This window comes from Carassius gibelio, chromosome B10 (genome assembly GCF_023724105.1).
Source record: "Carassius gibelio isolate Cgi1373 ecotype wild population from Czech Republic chromosome B10, carGib1.2-hapl.c, whole genome shotgun sequence".
In the NCBI taxonomy this organism is placed as follows: Eukaryota; Metazoa; Chordata; class Actinopteri; order Cypriniformes; family Cyprinidae; genus Carassius; species Carassius gibelio.
Window position 1 is genome coordinate 16,983,938 of NC_068405.1, and position 16,179 is coordinate 17,000,116.

The window sequence follows — 16,179 nt, forward strand, 5'->3', positions numbered from 1 at the left end:
AAAACTGAAGTACAGGCGTCTGTCCGTTAGATCATCAACTAGTCAATTCAGTAAGGTCACCTACACAGTAGAGTTTACACTGCATCAGAGCACACTGAGAATCCATTCATTTCAATGGGGAAGGTGCACTGCAAAGGAAAAGTGGAAAAAACATGATTGCTTTTGATATAATATAATATAATATAATATAATATAATATAATATAATATAATATAATATAATATAATATAATATAATATAATATAATATAATATAATATAATATAATATAATATGTGTGAGTACACTGATTTGGGAATAAAATTTAGTTTAATGTTCAAAGCTATTCCCAAACATTACAGCCAGAAAACACTAAGTCTGCAACCTTTTATATGTTTACACTCCACTTGAAAGGAAACAACTTTATGCCTTATGGGGCCCCTAAAAACAAACCAGATCGAGAAGCAGAGATATGTGGTTTAGCATAGTTGGAACATCCATTATAAAGCCAAAAATATGTTGTTGAGGCCTTTTGTTGGTGACTGCAACCGCCTCTTAAATCTGAAATGACATGAGGTTTTCCCAAAACTGTCGGCACATACTGTACGTACGCAATAAAGCAGCTGGTGTGTGCGAGCATGTGTGTGAAATCTCTCATGTGCTCGAGGAAGGCAAAGCACCCTGCAGCCTAAAATCGTGCTGCTTATACTGATGTATGAAATATCACCCACCAGCAGCTCTAAACAGCACTGAGCTCGGAGGAAATCAGATATAATGATGAACTCTCGCACTGTTGGACTGATAAAAACAAGTACATATATATAAATAGATAGATAACAGATGAATTAGTAACTTCTTCCAACACTAAATTGCACAGCAATTGTGCAAATCACTTTTTACTTATTAAAATAGATCATTTAGGGACATTACACTTTATAAGATTATTCTGCAACCAGTTTTGTACAATAACACTAAGAGCCTCCCTTGAGAAAAGTATGTTTTTATTGATGCTATAAGAACTCCTGTATGACTTTGCTCATAGCTATTTTGAGCTACAATATTAATAATGAAACAAATATTCATTCAGATCAGAGCAGTCACTGTAGGCCAGCTTTCCACACATTCCCAAATCCATTCCCACAACTTATGGAACTTAATTAATTAATTAAATTAATAATTTTATAAAAGCCTAAACATCCTTGTAACTTTTGTGAAGAACTTGGTGTTTTTTATTAGTATTTCAGCAGCTATCAATATAAATACATATTAAAAAGCATTAACAAAGAGAAAATCAAAATTCTGTCTTAAAATAACTGCAATAATTTCAGAGATTTTTATTGGCCACATTTTAAACATTATGAATAAACAAGAAAGTTTCTTCTTTACACTCTACTTCAAAAATTAGTTTTATTCAGATTTTCACATGTGGTTTTTTGTTAAGCGAAATTTTCTAGCAATTTGTCAATGATACTTGTTTCTTACACCGTTTTCAGTGTATTTTTTGATGATAAATTTCACTAAGCACCAAGTGTTTCCTCAAAAATCTGAAAAACAAAATATATTTTGGATACTGTATATACACCATATACATTATTTACAGATCTCTTTATATATTTATAGCATTAAAGGTTTATTCAAAGGATCAGGAGCCCTCTAAATATTCAAACTAAACTGAATTATCTGGCCTGAGTTGAAAGAAAAAAAGAGGAAACAGTTTCCAAGAAGAAAAACTTTAGCAAGCTGTAAATCAAAGACTGCGGCTATAGCCACCGGGAAGCCAGGTGCTTTATGACGTCCCAGAGGCTGCTTCGTCCTAATGCATTTTATTAGAAAGCAAAAAAAAATTCTTCCTAACAGTATTTGCAAAGCAACAGGCCAATAAAACAAGCTGAGATAGACCACTTTGCAAATACAACTCAGATCCATTTATCTGGATTGATGTGCATTAATAATGCTTTTAAAGCAAGTGAATTAGATGTTATTCAGGAGTCACTCACCATCTCTATAAGGAAAACCATTCCAATGCATTAATAAAGGGAAGAATAACTCAAGTCTTTGCTGTTAAGTAATTCTGTCATGTACTGACGCCATTACAGGCATTTTGCAGACATGCATTTACCGATCAATGGCTTTCAATGGCTCTGAGTTTGAAAGAGAATGATGGAAACGTGGGGGGTTCTGTTCGAAACACAACAAAAGATGCACAAATAGATCAGCGGGAGAGGAAACTCCGATATAGCTCAGTGTCAAAGGTCCAAATGAAATCAGGTGGTTGGAATCAATGGTGGTCTGTGTTTGAATGCTCCAGAGGACAGAGCAGGAAGTGTGAATGGGAGAAAAACATGCCTTTATGAATGATGTCATTGAAACGGGATGGATCGAGATGCCACTTTCAGAGAAGATGGCTTTTACAGTAATAGATGAGAATTCAATGCACTATTTCAGCTCTAATAAAAACGCCGCACTCCAAAAGACAGGAGAGCAGAATGCACACAATGCACCGCTGGAGAACATCTATCTCTCTCCAGTCGCGCCAAATGACACCAACATATGAAATGTGTAAAACATGTGAGAACTACAATTCTCATGCTCACTCTAATAGAGAAAATATTAAACATCATTCTCTCTCAACCTTAGTCAAGCACTCTCCTGCCTCTAGCACATTATTTTAATTTGACTGGTTATTATACTCATGCATATATTTATATATTTAGTGGGAGGAAGATATGAATTGGTCTTGGGTAGTTTTTTTTCCTTCTTTGATCTCAAACAGAATTCAAATAAAAGATTTTCAACCTTTGTCTGTGTTGAGAAAGTACTCAAAAATATAATAAATTCAGGATTTGGTGGAAGTGTTCGCGTTTCCCTTAGTGACTCTGAGTGAGTACATTTATTTGGATTATCAGCATTCCACTAGAGATAAGAACAAAGGCACTTGGAGGTTTACAGTCTTGTTCAAGGTTTTTAAATTCAGAATTAATAATAAGCTGCTGCTAATTTGACTCTGCTTTTGATCCTGGTGAAGTAATTATGTTTGTTCTTATGAACAACTTTGTCTGTTATTTGCATAAGATAATAATAGCAAACAATATAATAAAAAAAGAATATATATAAAGAAAAAAAGTTACTTTTTTTTTCTAAAGCAACATTGTTCTGCTAGTTCAAAAGTCAGGGCATTGGTGTGCAGTTGCTAAGGTGTTGCTCAATATTAATTGGTCTCGGTCATATTCAAAAGATCCCACCCAGAAATCACAATGTGATAGTCTGGTTTCTAGAACTGGCTTGGGTCCCTCCTGCAATGGAAATCTTGCAGATTTGTGTTCTTCAAAAATTAAGATCTCTTAAAATGATAATTATGACTTCTCTTACACCATTTAGGATATTTAAGAGTTTTTATGACTTTTCAAGGACCCACACAGACCCTGTTTGATGAACGGCCTGGCAGGGTCATTATAGTTAAGTAAAACTAAAACCATAAAAGGGCTCACAAAATTTCAAAATCCTTGGTACCCCTTCGGGCAGGCATTCTTTAGGTTTTGGTAGCCCACAATTAATTTAACTTTACAAAACAGCATGATCAGCAAAAACTGTTAGGGATGTAACAATTCACTAAACTTACAATGCGATAAAATTCAAGATACAGATTACACAGTACAATTGTCTTACAAATTATATATATATATATATATATATATATATATATATATATATATATATATATGTATTACAAAATGAGATTATTATAATTATATTTATTAAATTATGAAAGAAAAGGTGTCCTTTTATTATTTTTTAGAAAAAAAGTTGCATATTTCTTTTTGAAATTGAAATGTTAAATAATAAAACTAACTTAAAATTTTAAAACAAATCCCAAATCAGATAAATCTCTTCATATAAACAAAGGCTTTGCCTGTGCTCCATTTAAAATCAGAGGCAACCACTAATATGAAAACTACGTACGTTATTTGTAGGGCTGCACGATTAATCACATGTGATTGTCATGCGTGTTTCTTTATTAAAGCTGGTTCTGTGATTAGTACTAAATATCCATCACCTGCTTTCAAATGGAGCGGCACTTAAAGGATACGCATAACAAACACATGCGATTAATCGTGCAGCACTAGTTATTTGGATTGAACAATTACCAAATCTGTAGCAAATACAAAAACAAAAAGGTCTATGACACATTTTAGCAATGTGAATGAGACGCAAATGTCACTCTCTGACAGCAGGTGGCACTAATGGAACAACAGGTATTTATAGACTGCTGCCCCTTTAAGACCAAATGCACTGATCCAATATAATGATGGTAGTAAAGTTTTTTCTCCACTGTAAGACATAACCGACTGTGTTTACGAGAATACTTGCAGAGTCAATTATTTTGGGATAAATTTGTGTTCATTCAGAAGGATACGTGAAGGAGGAATCCATTCTGTGTACATGCATTGTCTGAAACGTGGCTTTCTGTGCACGGCTGCATGCTTTAAATGAGTGCGAGCAGAAACCAGCGTGCTAACTTAGCTCTAAATGCAAGCAAATGTTTTAAAACGCAAATCAAGTTAGGAATTTTATATCATTATTCAAGATAGCCTGTTGGGCTGGACGGTGATACATTTTGGTAGCCCAACTAGAAAACACATTAGTCATGGGATGTCGGGCTAGTGATTTTGAAACTGATTGAATTTGAAACTAGTGAATTTAACTGAAATGAAATATAACATTACTCATTTTAATTATCTTGATGCACTAAAATAACTAAAACTGAAATAAACAATTGCGAAAACAATACAGTTTGCAATACAGTAAGTAAAAAATTACTTAAAGTGACAAAACAAAAAAGTTACTAAAACTCATGTAACTAAAATGGAAAATATAAACAATAAAAACAGATTTAAATTTGTAATAAAATTATAACAATATCCAAGTGATACTAAAATAACAAATAGCTCACTTCTCCTCAATAAGTCATACAATTTCAAGTATTGTATGCCACTCGTGTGTAGTACAAACTGTGTGGGACAAGATACATGCAAAAGTTTTAATGCTGTTTTTAATGTTGCAGATATATAGATATATAGAGTATAAGGACAGTTGAGGGCAGAATTTCATCAAGTCATTTGGCGACATCTATTTAAATGTGTGCTGACAAAGGACGACTTCATCACATTTGTAAACATCAGATCATTGCTTCATTTTTAAAAATGGACATTTTCAAGTCTGTGTTTTCTTGTAAACCAAATCAACGTCAGTTCCAACATATCATGCCACGTCTCTCTCCAAGGCCATGGTGACATTAAAACAGCACGGCCCGTGATGTGAGCACCAGGCTACGGTGACCGTTAAGTGTCTGAACACATGTTAATCAAGCAAATCTTCCCCTACCTCCAGATCCCAGGAGAGGAGTTTGACCATCGTGCCTAGCGGTAGGAGAGCAGCACAACGAGGTCATTTGGATGCACAGCCGTCTAACGGCAATAACAGGCCCACACTCCTTTGAGAGCCATCAGGATCAGCAAAGGCTTAGTGGTGGAAGCCTGTAACAACAGAGCTCTGTCTCTGTGCATCTTAGAAGAGCGAAGAACAATGTAGCCTCATATTGCTTCACCTTGAACACACAAGACCCCAGCAGACTAGAGGCTGATGAATAATTCTCATTTGAGCCTGCATTTTTTATTTTGCGATACAGTATCTAATTAACTGTCAACAGACAAATAACATGTGTACGATCTGAAAATCCAAATGAGACCTGTGGAAAAATGGGCATTTGAATTATTAGTGCCATGATTGGCATCAAAAATGATGCATTAGAATGGAAGATAATTTTCTAAATAGCTTTATGGAACTTAAGAAGCATTACAATTGGTTTACAATCTTCCTTTTGCTCAGTTCACTTCCCTCATTTAGGGCGACTGAGTCATTTTATTAGTGATTAGACCAAAAGAGCTCCGGTTCCTGCAGTATTGAACCTCAGATTGTAATTTGCTCATAATGTGGAGAAGGGGAATATGCAAATAAAGTCAGAGTATTTTGTGTTTGCAGTTTTGCCCCTGGGCAGCTTGTCCCACGACACAAATCATCAATTAAGATCCCAGCAGGGATCTTGGCATTTAAATTAGCCCCATCCAACAACTTTTATCTTCCAGACAAAACATTACAGCCCTGTGATCGCTTGCACCGCAGAAATAAAACAGCTGATTAAATGAGATTTTACTTTGGGCGGAAAATGGACATGCAATGTCACTCATATATTGTCTTATGTATGTTTAACAGATGATACAGCCAGTTTGTTACATAATATTTCTATATTTATATTAAGTCAATAATTTTCTCACCACGTTTTTGCAGAGAATGGAACTCAACATCGCAAATGATCTAATTAATGTATCAATTATAAGACAGTTCTCTCTTGCAGTTGTTCTAATATAAAGCATGTCTAAGGATTATCTTGGATTTTCAAGTGTAGGCTAATAAATATAACTATGTACAAATTAATTTAAGCTTGCAAACAGGTGTAAACTGCAAACAACCCAGACGTCTTTACAAAATTTTGAAAGATCTTGTCACCAGTTTCTCACTTTACAAAGACCTTTACAATGTTCCTTTTGTTTCAGCCTCAGCTTTGCTATTTTATGGAGAGAATATAAATTTACGAGAATATTAATTTATAAAAAAAGCTTGTTTGATGCCTCAAATTATATTGAAAGTCACTAAACTTTTACAAAGGAACAATTCTATATCCAATGAGGAACTTAATAATTGACAATACCATGTGATGTTGTCTCTGCAAGTCAATATGGAACAATCAGCTTCAAATTTTACAAATTAGAGGACAAATCTAAGAATTCACAAGAGAGTAATAAATACCACTTGATTTGCAAGCCAAATTAAAATAATAATAATAATAATAAATAAATAAAAATACACAGAAAATGAGACATAACAGCAGCAAACAGCCATTAAACTGACACCTTTTATAAAGTAACAGATGAACATCAGCTGCATCAAACATGCTTCTGATAGTATTTATAATACTTTTGACATGTGTTTACTATGGTCCTTTACCTACAAGCAACCGAAAGGGAAATTGGGAGTTTTGGGGCAGGATGCCCACAAGCATCACAACAAAGAAAAATATAAAATGATAAGGGACCTTAAAAGTAGCCTACGTTCTTTTAAACAACAATTCAAACCAAAACGTTAGAATAAAAGTTATTAAGAGTAGCCAACGTAGTTTCAACTGCCGCTAAATAGTCGCGAAAAGAATCGCGACGTAGTAACCATAACAACAGTACGCTGCTCAAACGCAGTTAACAAAACGTAAACATGTTATTGTTTATTAAAACTTTATTATAGTTTCACATACCACAAAACAATTTTAAAATAGGTTTCAAATGTTGTCATTGGTGAAAAAAAATTGCCACCCAGAATTTACCTTAAAAAAATTTGACTTAAGTCATTGTAATCTATAATATGCAATGTATAATGAGGGCAAACGGTCTTATTTTCTTAAACACTACTCTGATAATGTGCGATAATCTTATGTCAAACTGGCACAAGATCTGAATGCCAGATAAACAATTACTAAGTAACATCTTGATTCAAAACTGAGCAGTCATAAACGAACAGTAAAATACAACACATATTTAAACTTACTAAAAGCCAACAGGACATAAGTATAACTCAAAACACTGGCGATTTCACAACACAACCCAATTGAAATTCTAAATGTGACTTTGATGCGTAGTCTATATTTTGCGCGTTATAATTATGACGAATCAGTCGTGTATTCCTTCGGGAAAAACAAACAAACAAAAAACAACAACAATAAAATGCCCTTTAAAACCTAACAAAAATGTCAGCACAAAATAACCATCACATTTCACAAGTCCAAACGCATCATCCACCAAACAAAATCATCCAGAAAGACTCGTATGCGCTCCCCAAACTGCACGGCATCTTCTCCCGTCTTTCCTCCCTCCTTCTCTCGCACTCTTCTCTTCCTCCTCCTCCTCCCTCCGCTCACTCACACGCGCACGCTCTCTCTCTCTCTTTCCCTCACTTTCTCTCTCTCGCTCTCTCTCTGTCTATCATTCTCTCCTCTCAGCCCTCGGCCAGTCTGTATGAATAATGTCCTGCCTTTTGTAATGAGAGCGAAAGGGGAAAAAAAAAAACAGACTGGAGTGTTCGCCCGCTCCGCGCTCTGACATTGAAAATGAATGACAGCTTACCTGAATGCCAATCTTCATCAGACTGACACCAGGCTGACAACACAGCCTATACTCCCCTACACAAGCCGTGACGTCTGCCATATCAGACCCCTCCCATCATCTCCCCCCTCCTCTTTCTCTCTCCCCGTACCCCTCACTGCCGAGTGTACACCTCCGCGGTTCCTCTTCCACTGGCGTTATTCCGTGATATACCGAACACCCCGGGCCCTGCACGCGCATCTCCGGTTCATTAGCGGAGCTACGGCTGCAGGTCGCCTTGGCTGTTCCCCTAGTCGGAAAGCAGACGAAACCTATTTATTTGTGGCACAAGAAACAAGAAAATGTGCCACTTGGTCAAATAAATCCCAGATGTATGTTTAGTTAGTTATATAGAAACTTAGCCCATAGACTACAAACAGAGTCACGACCGAGAAAGACTAATCTAGATCAAATATGCTAGGGGTATTCTTTTCTATCTTTCTTTCTTTTTAGGACCCCAATATAAATTTACAACGATTTCTACGTTCCTGTATACGGCTCATACAATGTGATATTACTAAAACTAAAACAACAGGTTATTTAGATTAATTGTCTTTTATACTGCCATTTAACTGTTGCCAAATAAAATATAACCAAAATATTATATATATAAAAAATAAATCAAATGGAGATAGTAATAATAGAATGTATTTGCACACCATACACACACACATATACATAGACATACAGACAGACAGACAGACAGACAGACATATAGATAGATAAATAAATAACGTAAATGATTTATACGCACTACGTATGCTCAGTGTTCACATGAACTACAACTACCATCAAACTGTTCGCTAGATACTGCAACCTGATTGGTCTATTCGAGACACAGGAAGTGTGGAGGTAAACAGAAGCGACAGTGTTTCCATGGAAATATTTTATAATTTCTGCAGCGTGTATCTTATCTCAGATCTGTATTTTTAGAAGTATGCAGTTGGTTTCAGCATTCGGTTGTTTTATGAGGTATATATACAAGCTGTTTAGACTAATAGTTAGCCGTTAAAAGTCCTAACGTACAAGGGATTAATTTGCTGGATTAAGCATTCATTTTTGATCTACTGGAAGCTTCCCATCTTCCTTTCGCATTGTTTTTTAGTAAAAAGAAAGACGCGCCACATTGTTTGCGTTCATAACATCAGCTTGATATACTTATAGTGGATTTAGCGCATGTATCCATCATAAACACAAGAAATTCTTCTCTCGTCCAGCTAACGTTACAGGTAGCCTAGTGTGTGTGAGTGGCGAGGATGGCCGATGTGGTGTTAGGCGTTGGGACAGGTGTGTTTATCATCGCTTTAATCTGGATAGTGACTCTCGCGCTCACCATCGTTCTGTCGCGCGCAACCGGCCCAACAAAGTAAGAAAATACTTTCAGGTTTTCGACACGTGCTTTGTCTATAGTAACTCTATTGTATCATGAATAATCAGGATGTTTTCGCCTCACCAGGTTAGGAATCATTCCTATATTTCTTCTGGCGCTCACCGTCACACTGGTTTTAGTGTTCTTCCCTCGCTCCCCTGAAGTTCCTTCCCCTGAGAAAGCAGTTCAGGTGAGTGCAGTAATTTGCATAATGTGCATTATTATAAATATAATGCAATTGTATTATCCTTGCCAAATGTGCAGACAGAAAAGCATATGAAAACCTAATGTACAAGGGATTTGATAAGTGTTGTTTTGTTGTATTCAATTCTGATAATTATGCTTGAAAAGAGAGTAAGGTGCACTGTTCAGCTCTGTGTGAGAGTTATATTTGACGAAGACATGTGCTGGTTTATCTCTCCTCAACAGCAGACGAGCAAAAACACAACAGCTTTTCCCTAAGTTTGTCTTTGCCAAAACCAGCCGCTCTGAGCTGCCAACTCACCCTCTTGTCTGCACAAACAAAACCCAGACCATTTACCTTCCAGTCTTCAATATCACAACAGAAACATGTTGACTGAATCAAATGTTCCTCTGCCTTTGACCTAAAAGTAGACATGACAGAGTACACTAGTCAACATTTGAAGTGGATCAAAGAAGTTAAATAGAAAAAAAAGTAAAAAAAAAAAAAAAAATGTTGACTAGAGTAGTTATTTTAATATCTTGCAACAGATGTTCTCAGATTTACAACTCAGTTTTTTTTTTGTTATCAGCAAGAGGCATTATAAAGACGTGCAAGTTTTTGATGTTAAAACATCTTTTAGAAGTTGATACCATTTAGGTTAGCGTACACATATTAGCTTTAATCAATTTAGGAATGAATATAAGATCTTATAGTGGAACAACATAAAGATAAATTCTAAAAACAAAACAGCGTGCAAGTCTCTCATAACTGTAAGCATGCATGTAGTACCATACATTGTGCAGTAGACTCTCATTTGTGGATAGTGCCAAATCCATGTTACCACCATTGCTGATTTGCTTGCAGCGGGTATGACTAGATACGTTTTTTTTTTCTTGACAGGTGACAGTGTATTGTATGAGAAATGGGTAACCTCTCGTTGTTGTACAAAGGAATAATATCACAGTGCCAATTAGGCCAGCCCCAAACAGGAGCTCACTGCCGCACATTCGATGCCACATTAATAAAACATGGCCTCTGCTCTGTGCTTTGCTAGCCGGCTAATTGGCGAATTAGAAAGTGAGATGCGTTAAACGAGAGAACACTGCATTCGCCTGAGACAGAGCCCCCTCCCACGTACACATGCACAGACACACACAAAGACACCTCTCTGTCTGTAGTTTAATGTAGGTTGTGGCCTCTCCCATGGTTTAGGGCCTCATACTCTAGTTGAGGTCTGTAGGGACGTAGGGTGCTGTTAGTATTCAACACTATCACCCTGTTCAGCTTTAATTCATGGAGGAAAAACAGACAGCAGAATAAGAAATAATGGCAAGAAAGAAGTGTGTGTTTTTCTGATGTATGATCAAATAAAGTAAATCTTGATATATATATATATATATTAAAAAATATATAAAAAAAAAAAAAAAAAAAAATATATATATATATATATATATAGAGAGAGAGAGAGAGAGAGAGAGAGAGAGAGAGAGAGAGAAATCATATATTAAATATAAACTATATAGGTTACATTACTTTTATATTTGTAATGTTTTTTTAGTTTTTTTTTTTTTTAGTTTTTTAGACGATTAAATGCATGCAAAATAAAGGTTTTTGTGCAAACATGCATGTATATATTTAAGAAAAATATGTTTATATATTCAATATTTTATATATAATATAAATTATATGAATGTAAATACACATGTAAATACACAAATAAATACACACACACACACGTATGGTTCTGAAATGATTCTGAAATTATTCTAATTTTCTGATTTGATTTTATTTGAAATATAAATATTTTCTATCATTATAAATGTCTTCACATTATTATGTCCTTGCTGAATGAAAGGTGTTAATAAAAATGTACATAAACACACACACTTTATTAGGTATAGTCTATCTGGTCTAGTGAAGGTTGCATTTTGTAAGTTTTAAAAGGACCTTGCTGACCTCTAGTGGAGAAAAGCATAACATGCTGAATGGATTTCATGTTAATTAAAAATATTAATGGAAACATCAAAGCCCTCATGGCTTTAATTACTTTCCAGTAACTGTATAATATGTTAAATAATTCAAGCCGTAAGCCTGTGATGTTTTTCAGATAGTGGATATGTTCTTCATCGGCCGATACGTGCTTCTGTCCTTGGTGAGCGTGGTGTTCTTGGCAGCCCTGTTCATGTTGCTGCCCTTACATTTCCTGGAGCCCGTGTATGCCAAGCCCCTGAGAACACACTAGACCACGAGGCTTCATGTGCCAAACTCCTACAGATATCCTGAAGCGGGGCAGCCAACCTGGCAGCGCCGTCGATCAACGAGCCCCACTTGAGATGAGAGGACAGCAGAAGGTTCCAGGGCTTTTGTCTTCCTGTTCAAATCAGAGATGTCCACATATCTCTGAGAGCACAGCACAGAAGGGTCTGAATGCAGCACGTTTTCACAAGGGTGTGGTTGGGTAAAGTTTTGTATGTTAAATATGTAATCAGTTTTGTTATTTTAAATGTAGTGCATTTTTACTGTTGAAAATAAAGAATACAACTTATCTTTCTGTCAAATTTCTAGTTTATTTCTTTAATTAGTGGTGTTGACTAAGGAGAGCATTAGGATTAGTGTTTTCTTCCCACTGTGACCAGATCACTGAGTCAGTGGGTCCAAAATAAGAAACAGATCAGTCTGATTCATGAATGATTCCTTTAGACTGGTTTTGTGAACCGATTATTAAGTCACTGAGTCAAACTCAATCACCAGTTTAGTCTGATTCATGGCTGACCACTTGATCAAATCATTCATCAAAATGATTTGACGCAAAAAAATTTGCTCCTGCTTTAAACTTTAGAAAAGGTTTTTCACAAGAGATCAATGATCTGGAATTCTTCAACAATCAAAAATGGATCTATAAATGATTAACAATTTAATATGTTTTAATAACGTTAATTAAATTTAGCATATAAATGTGCAGGAAATGGGTAATGATTTAAATGGGTAACTGCTTCACAACACCATCAATATTACACCGCAGAAGGCACTTCAGTCATAATCACAGCGTGTTTTCAGTGCCTTCGCTGCATGAAATCACATTCTAATACCCTAGTCTATTAATTGGTTATCTGCAAACTCAAATTTCACTCATTCACAGCTAAATCCAGACAAATTTCATTTTCTTGGTCCCATATTGACATGCTAATTTTGGCCTTATGGAAGCATTCTTTAAGACACTGTCTCACTCTCCGCACAATACCACAAAGACGCAGGGAGCAAAGTTGGGCGGTCCAACAAAGCTTCAAGCTGCGCAAGTTGATTATTTTGTTCTTAACAAGGCGAATACTCTGTGTGGGTCCTTTGTTGCCTCAGACGTTTACTTTCATTTTCATAAATCTCTCTTGGAGGCAAACCTCACAGGGGAAGATGGCGGTCGTTATTGCTTATTATTTTCACAGGCATGTTGTACATGTGTGATCTGTGATCCTTACAACATGAAGACAATAAATAATAAAGTTCCAAACTGAATATAAAATGTTAGCTGCAGTTTCACCAGCTAAAAAGTCATAAGCAGCCGATCAAATGTGTGACAAATCCAACACGACATTAATAGTCTAGAGTAGAATCTACATTTGTGTCCATTACAAAGCAGCCTACTTAGTTTTGGTCATGCAGAAAAACGTGAAATATCCGGGAACTCATCCCAAATACTCATATATCCGGAGGTCCTTACACAGAGAGATTGTGGGAATGTGAGCAAGAAGCGATGCGAGGCCATGTCTCAGTTGCGCTAGCTCTCACCCCTCAGGTCTTCTTGCGATCCTTATTTAAAAGTGGGGAGTCCGGCGGGACGTGCAGTGAAATTCCAACCAGTGCGATGAAAGAGAATCTAATGAATCAAATCCAATCCTATTAGTTCCGGCCCACATCGCAACACTGAGGCCTTTCTGCTTGCTGATCAGTGAAGATCTACCAGAGCTTGAGAATCAGGGTACCGGACGGATGGACTGGTACATGAAATAGGTTGTGTAATCAACCCAAAGGATCACAGACACATTGAATGGTGTCTATGTGTACGATATAATAAAATACAAAAGACAGTGACCTTGAAAAAAAACAAAACATTATTTTTAAAAAAGAAAGGCACCGTTTTTTCAGGAGCTCTTCTAAAACCATTATGTTAATGGGCGGTTTCCAAAAGAAAATCAGATTTAAGTCACGTAAATACTATAACATCATAATCAATGTTTTAGTTATCATATAAAGTAAGGACAACAGAAATAAGGAAAGCTCTGAATTGTCGGCGAAGGGGAAGTTGTATTGTTGCTAAAGGGAGCTGAGAAATGCAATTCGCTAATGTACTAATACGTAATCCATTACTGCAAAGACACTTGACTTATTTTTGTTTCCTTTCCATTTCTTCCTATCCTTCTCTCTGTCATTTTCCCTTATCCCTTCTTGTTGTCCGTGCTGGTAGTGACTCTCTCTCTCCAGGGAGTGGGAAAAATGGCAGAACAAAGCGTTGGAGGGAGCAGGGCTCATTGGGAGTCTGAGCTGGAGGCTTTGTAGGGCAGCCAGCTGGACATACAAAGAGAGTAAGAACGAGAGAGAGAGAGAAAGAAAGCAAAAGGGGGATGCAGAGATGGAGAGGTGTAAGCGCGACCCAGGATATGGGTGTGGGTGCTGCCGAGGCTCGCGGGAGAGGGGGAGGGATGAGGAGGGGAACCGCGTGAACACTAGATCCTGCTTTGTGATCCACTCATGCAGAACTTTTGCCCTCACACCCCTGGCCTTCTATTCTCCAGCTCTTAGCTCTGCATGCCCACCATTCACCCCTCACACCCCCATCTCAGTCCCTGAGAATATTTAATCTAATCAGTGTTGGATAAATGTTACTCGTATCAATTGTTCCATTTTAGAATCTGTGAAGGATTCCTAAAAAGAATGGCACAAGCATCAACTGAACTCCTGTTGGTTGTTGTCGGATGCAGAATGTCTGAGGTCGGTTCTAGGTGTGGGGTCAGGTAAGGGTCAAATGTGGGTGCTAAACCGCAAGTCAAACTAAATGAAATGTTTTTATACTAAACTAAAATATTAGGAATGTTTTTTGTGGATATGCAAATTCAGCTGCAAAGAGGCTGAAAAATAAAGACATTTTGCAGTTGAAAGATAAAGACTATAGAGTATATTTATAATGTTTTATATTTTAAAATCAATTTAATAATTATTTATTAACTTCAAGCACATATATCTGTTGTGAATTTTGGCAGCAGACAAGTTTTGATTTAAAACACTGCTTTCCGATGGCACCAATCCGCCCAACAGCATTTTTATTATTTTTATCTATATTTTATCTTAATTTTATTTGCGGTAAATTTTTTCATAATCACAGCTAACATTTTCCTGACTTCCTGTTTAGTTTAGTTTTTAATTTATTTTAATTTTTATTTAATTATTTATTTATAATTATTTTTAATTTTAAGTATTTGCTATTGTGTATTTGTATTTGGAATATTGGAAGCAAAAAAGTTTGTGTGTGTGTGTGTGTGTGTGTGTGTGTGTGTGTGTGTGTGTGCGCGCTTGAAACACTGCATCCATCCAACAGTAGAAAATCTTTTTTTTTAAGTAATGCATTTTTCTTTTTTCCCAATGATACTCACAGAACAAGATATAAGCTGTTGTTTGGCTTTGATTCAAGGGTTATCATTCTCTGCATATCCACTATCCTATCTTTCTTTATGATGGCATCATTTTTTCTCTACCTACTTTTTTCTTTCCGTCTCTCTGTTGAGGAAGTTTAGCGTGTTCTCCATCCTCTTGAGCTGAAGATTAAGGCACAGTTTAAGGGTCAGTGTGAGCTGGAATAGGCCTCTGCAGGTCCACCCTGACACCCCATGGAGGGCTGAAGCGTGGCCATTTTTGGGTCCTCACCAGGGTCGCTCCACATGACCTGCTACCTGGCAGGGGGTACAGTGAAAAGAGAGCATTCAATGAACAAGTGACTAGTGTTTGAAATGCAAGGTCATGGCTTGCAATATGGGTGGTCAGTGAAATCTAAAATACATTTTTTTGGAAACTTGTTCCAAATAAAATACATTGCGCATTTCTCGGAAACCGCTGCATGACTGTTATGTGCTTACAATGGAAGTCAATGGGGGAAAAAAAAACAATTAAACAAACTTTTATTTTTAGGCACTTTTTTATATGTAGAACACAAAAGGTTAAGTTTTTGTGAATATTCTGGCCATTCTTTGCAGTATAATGAAAGTGAATGTGGCTGTTAATCTCCAACATGACAAAAACATCATAAAAAATGTATGCTTTGTATTACAAGTCTTTTGATGTCATGTGATAGCTTTGTCAGATGAAAAGATTAAAACTAAAATTCATTATTCACTAATAACTCCCTAACACATTCAT

The 16,179-nt window shown here is 36.3% G+C and overlaps 2 protein-coding genes across 4 annotated transcripts in view; one reads left to right on the forward strand and one right to left on the reverse strand.

Annotated features, from left to right (window-relative positions):
- The window catches only part of LOC127966405 (homeobox protein PKNOX2), an 86,126-nt gene that overhangs the window by 66,092 nt on the left and 3,855 nt on the right, over positions 1-16,179 (reverse strand). Inside the window, exon 2 of one of the 3 annotated variants that reach the window (XM_052567345.1) lies at positions 15,526-15,716. The gene's annotated coding sequence lies outside the window, so the exon portion shown is untranslated. Of the gene's footprint in view, positions 1-64; positions 87-8,206; positions 8,300-15,525; positions 15,717-16,179 lie in introns of those variants that run through there. The other 2 variants (XM_052567344.1, XM_052567346.1) reach the window with 2 other exon arrangements.
- tmem218 (transmembrane protein 218) lies at positions 9,034-12,322 on the forward strand. The gene is made up of 4 exons (XM_052567349.1): positions 9,034-9,196; positions 9,442-9,590; positions 9,681-9,783; positions 11,885-12,322. Exons 2-4 carry the CDS (start codon positions 9,481-9,483, stop codon positions 12,017-12,019), a joined length of 348 nt encoding a protein of 115 aa, XP_052423309.1. The 5' UTR covers positions 9,034-9,196; positions 9,442-9,480; the 3' UTR covers positions 12,020-12,322.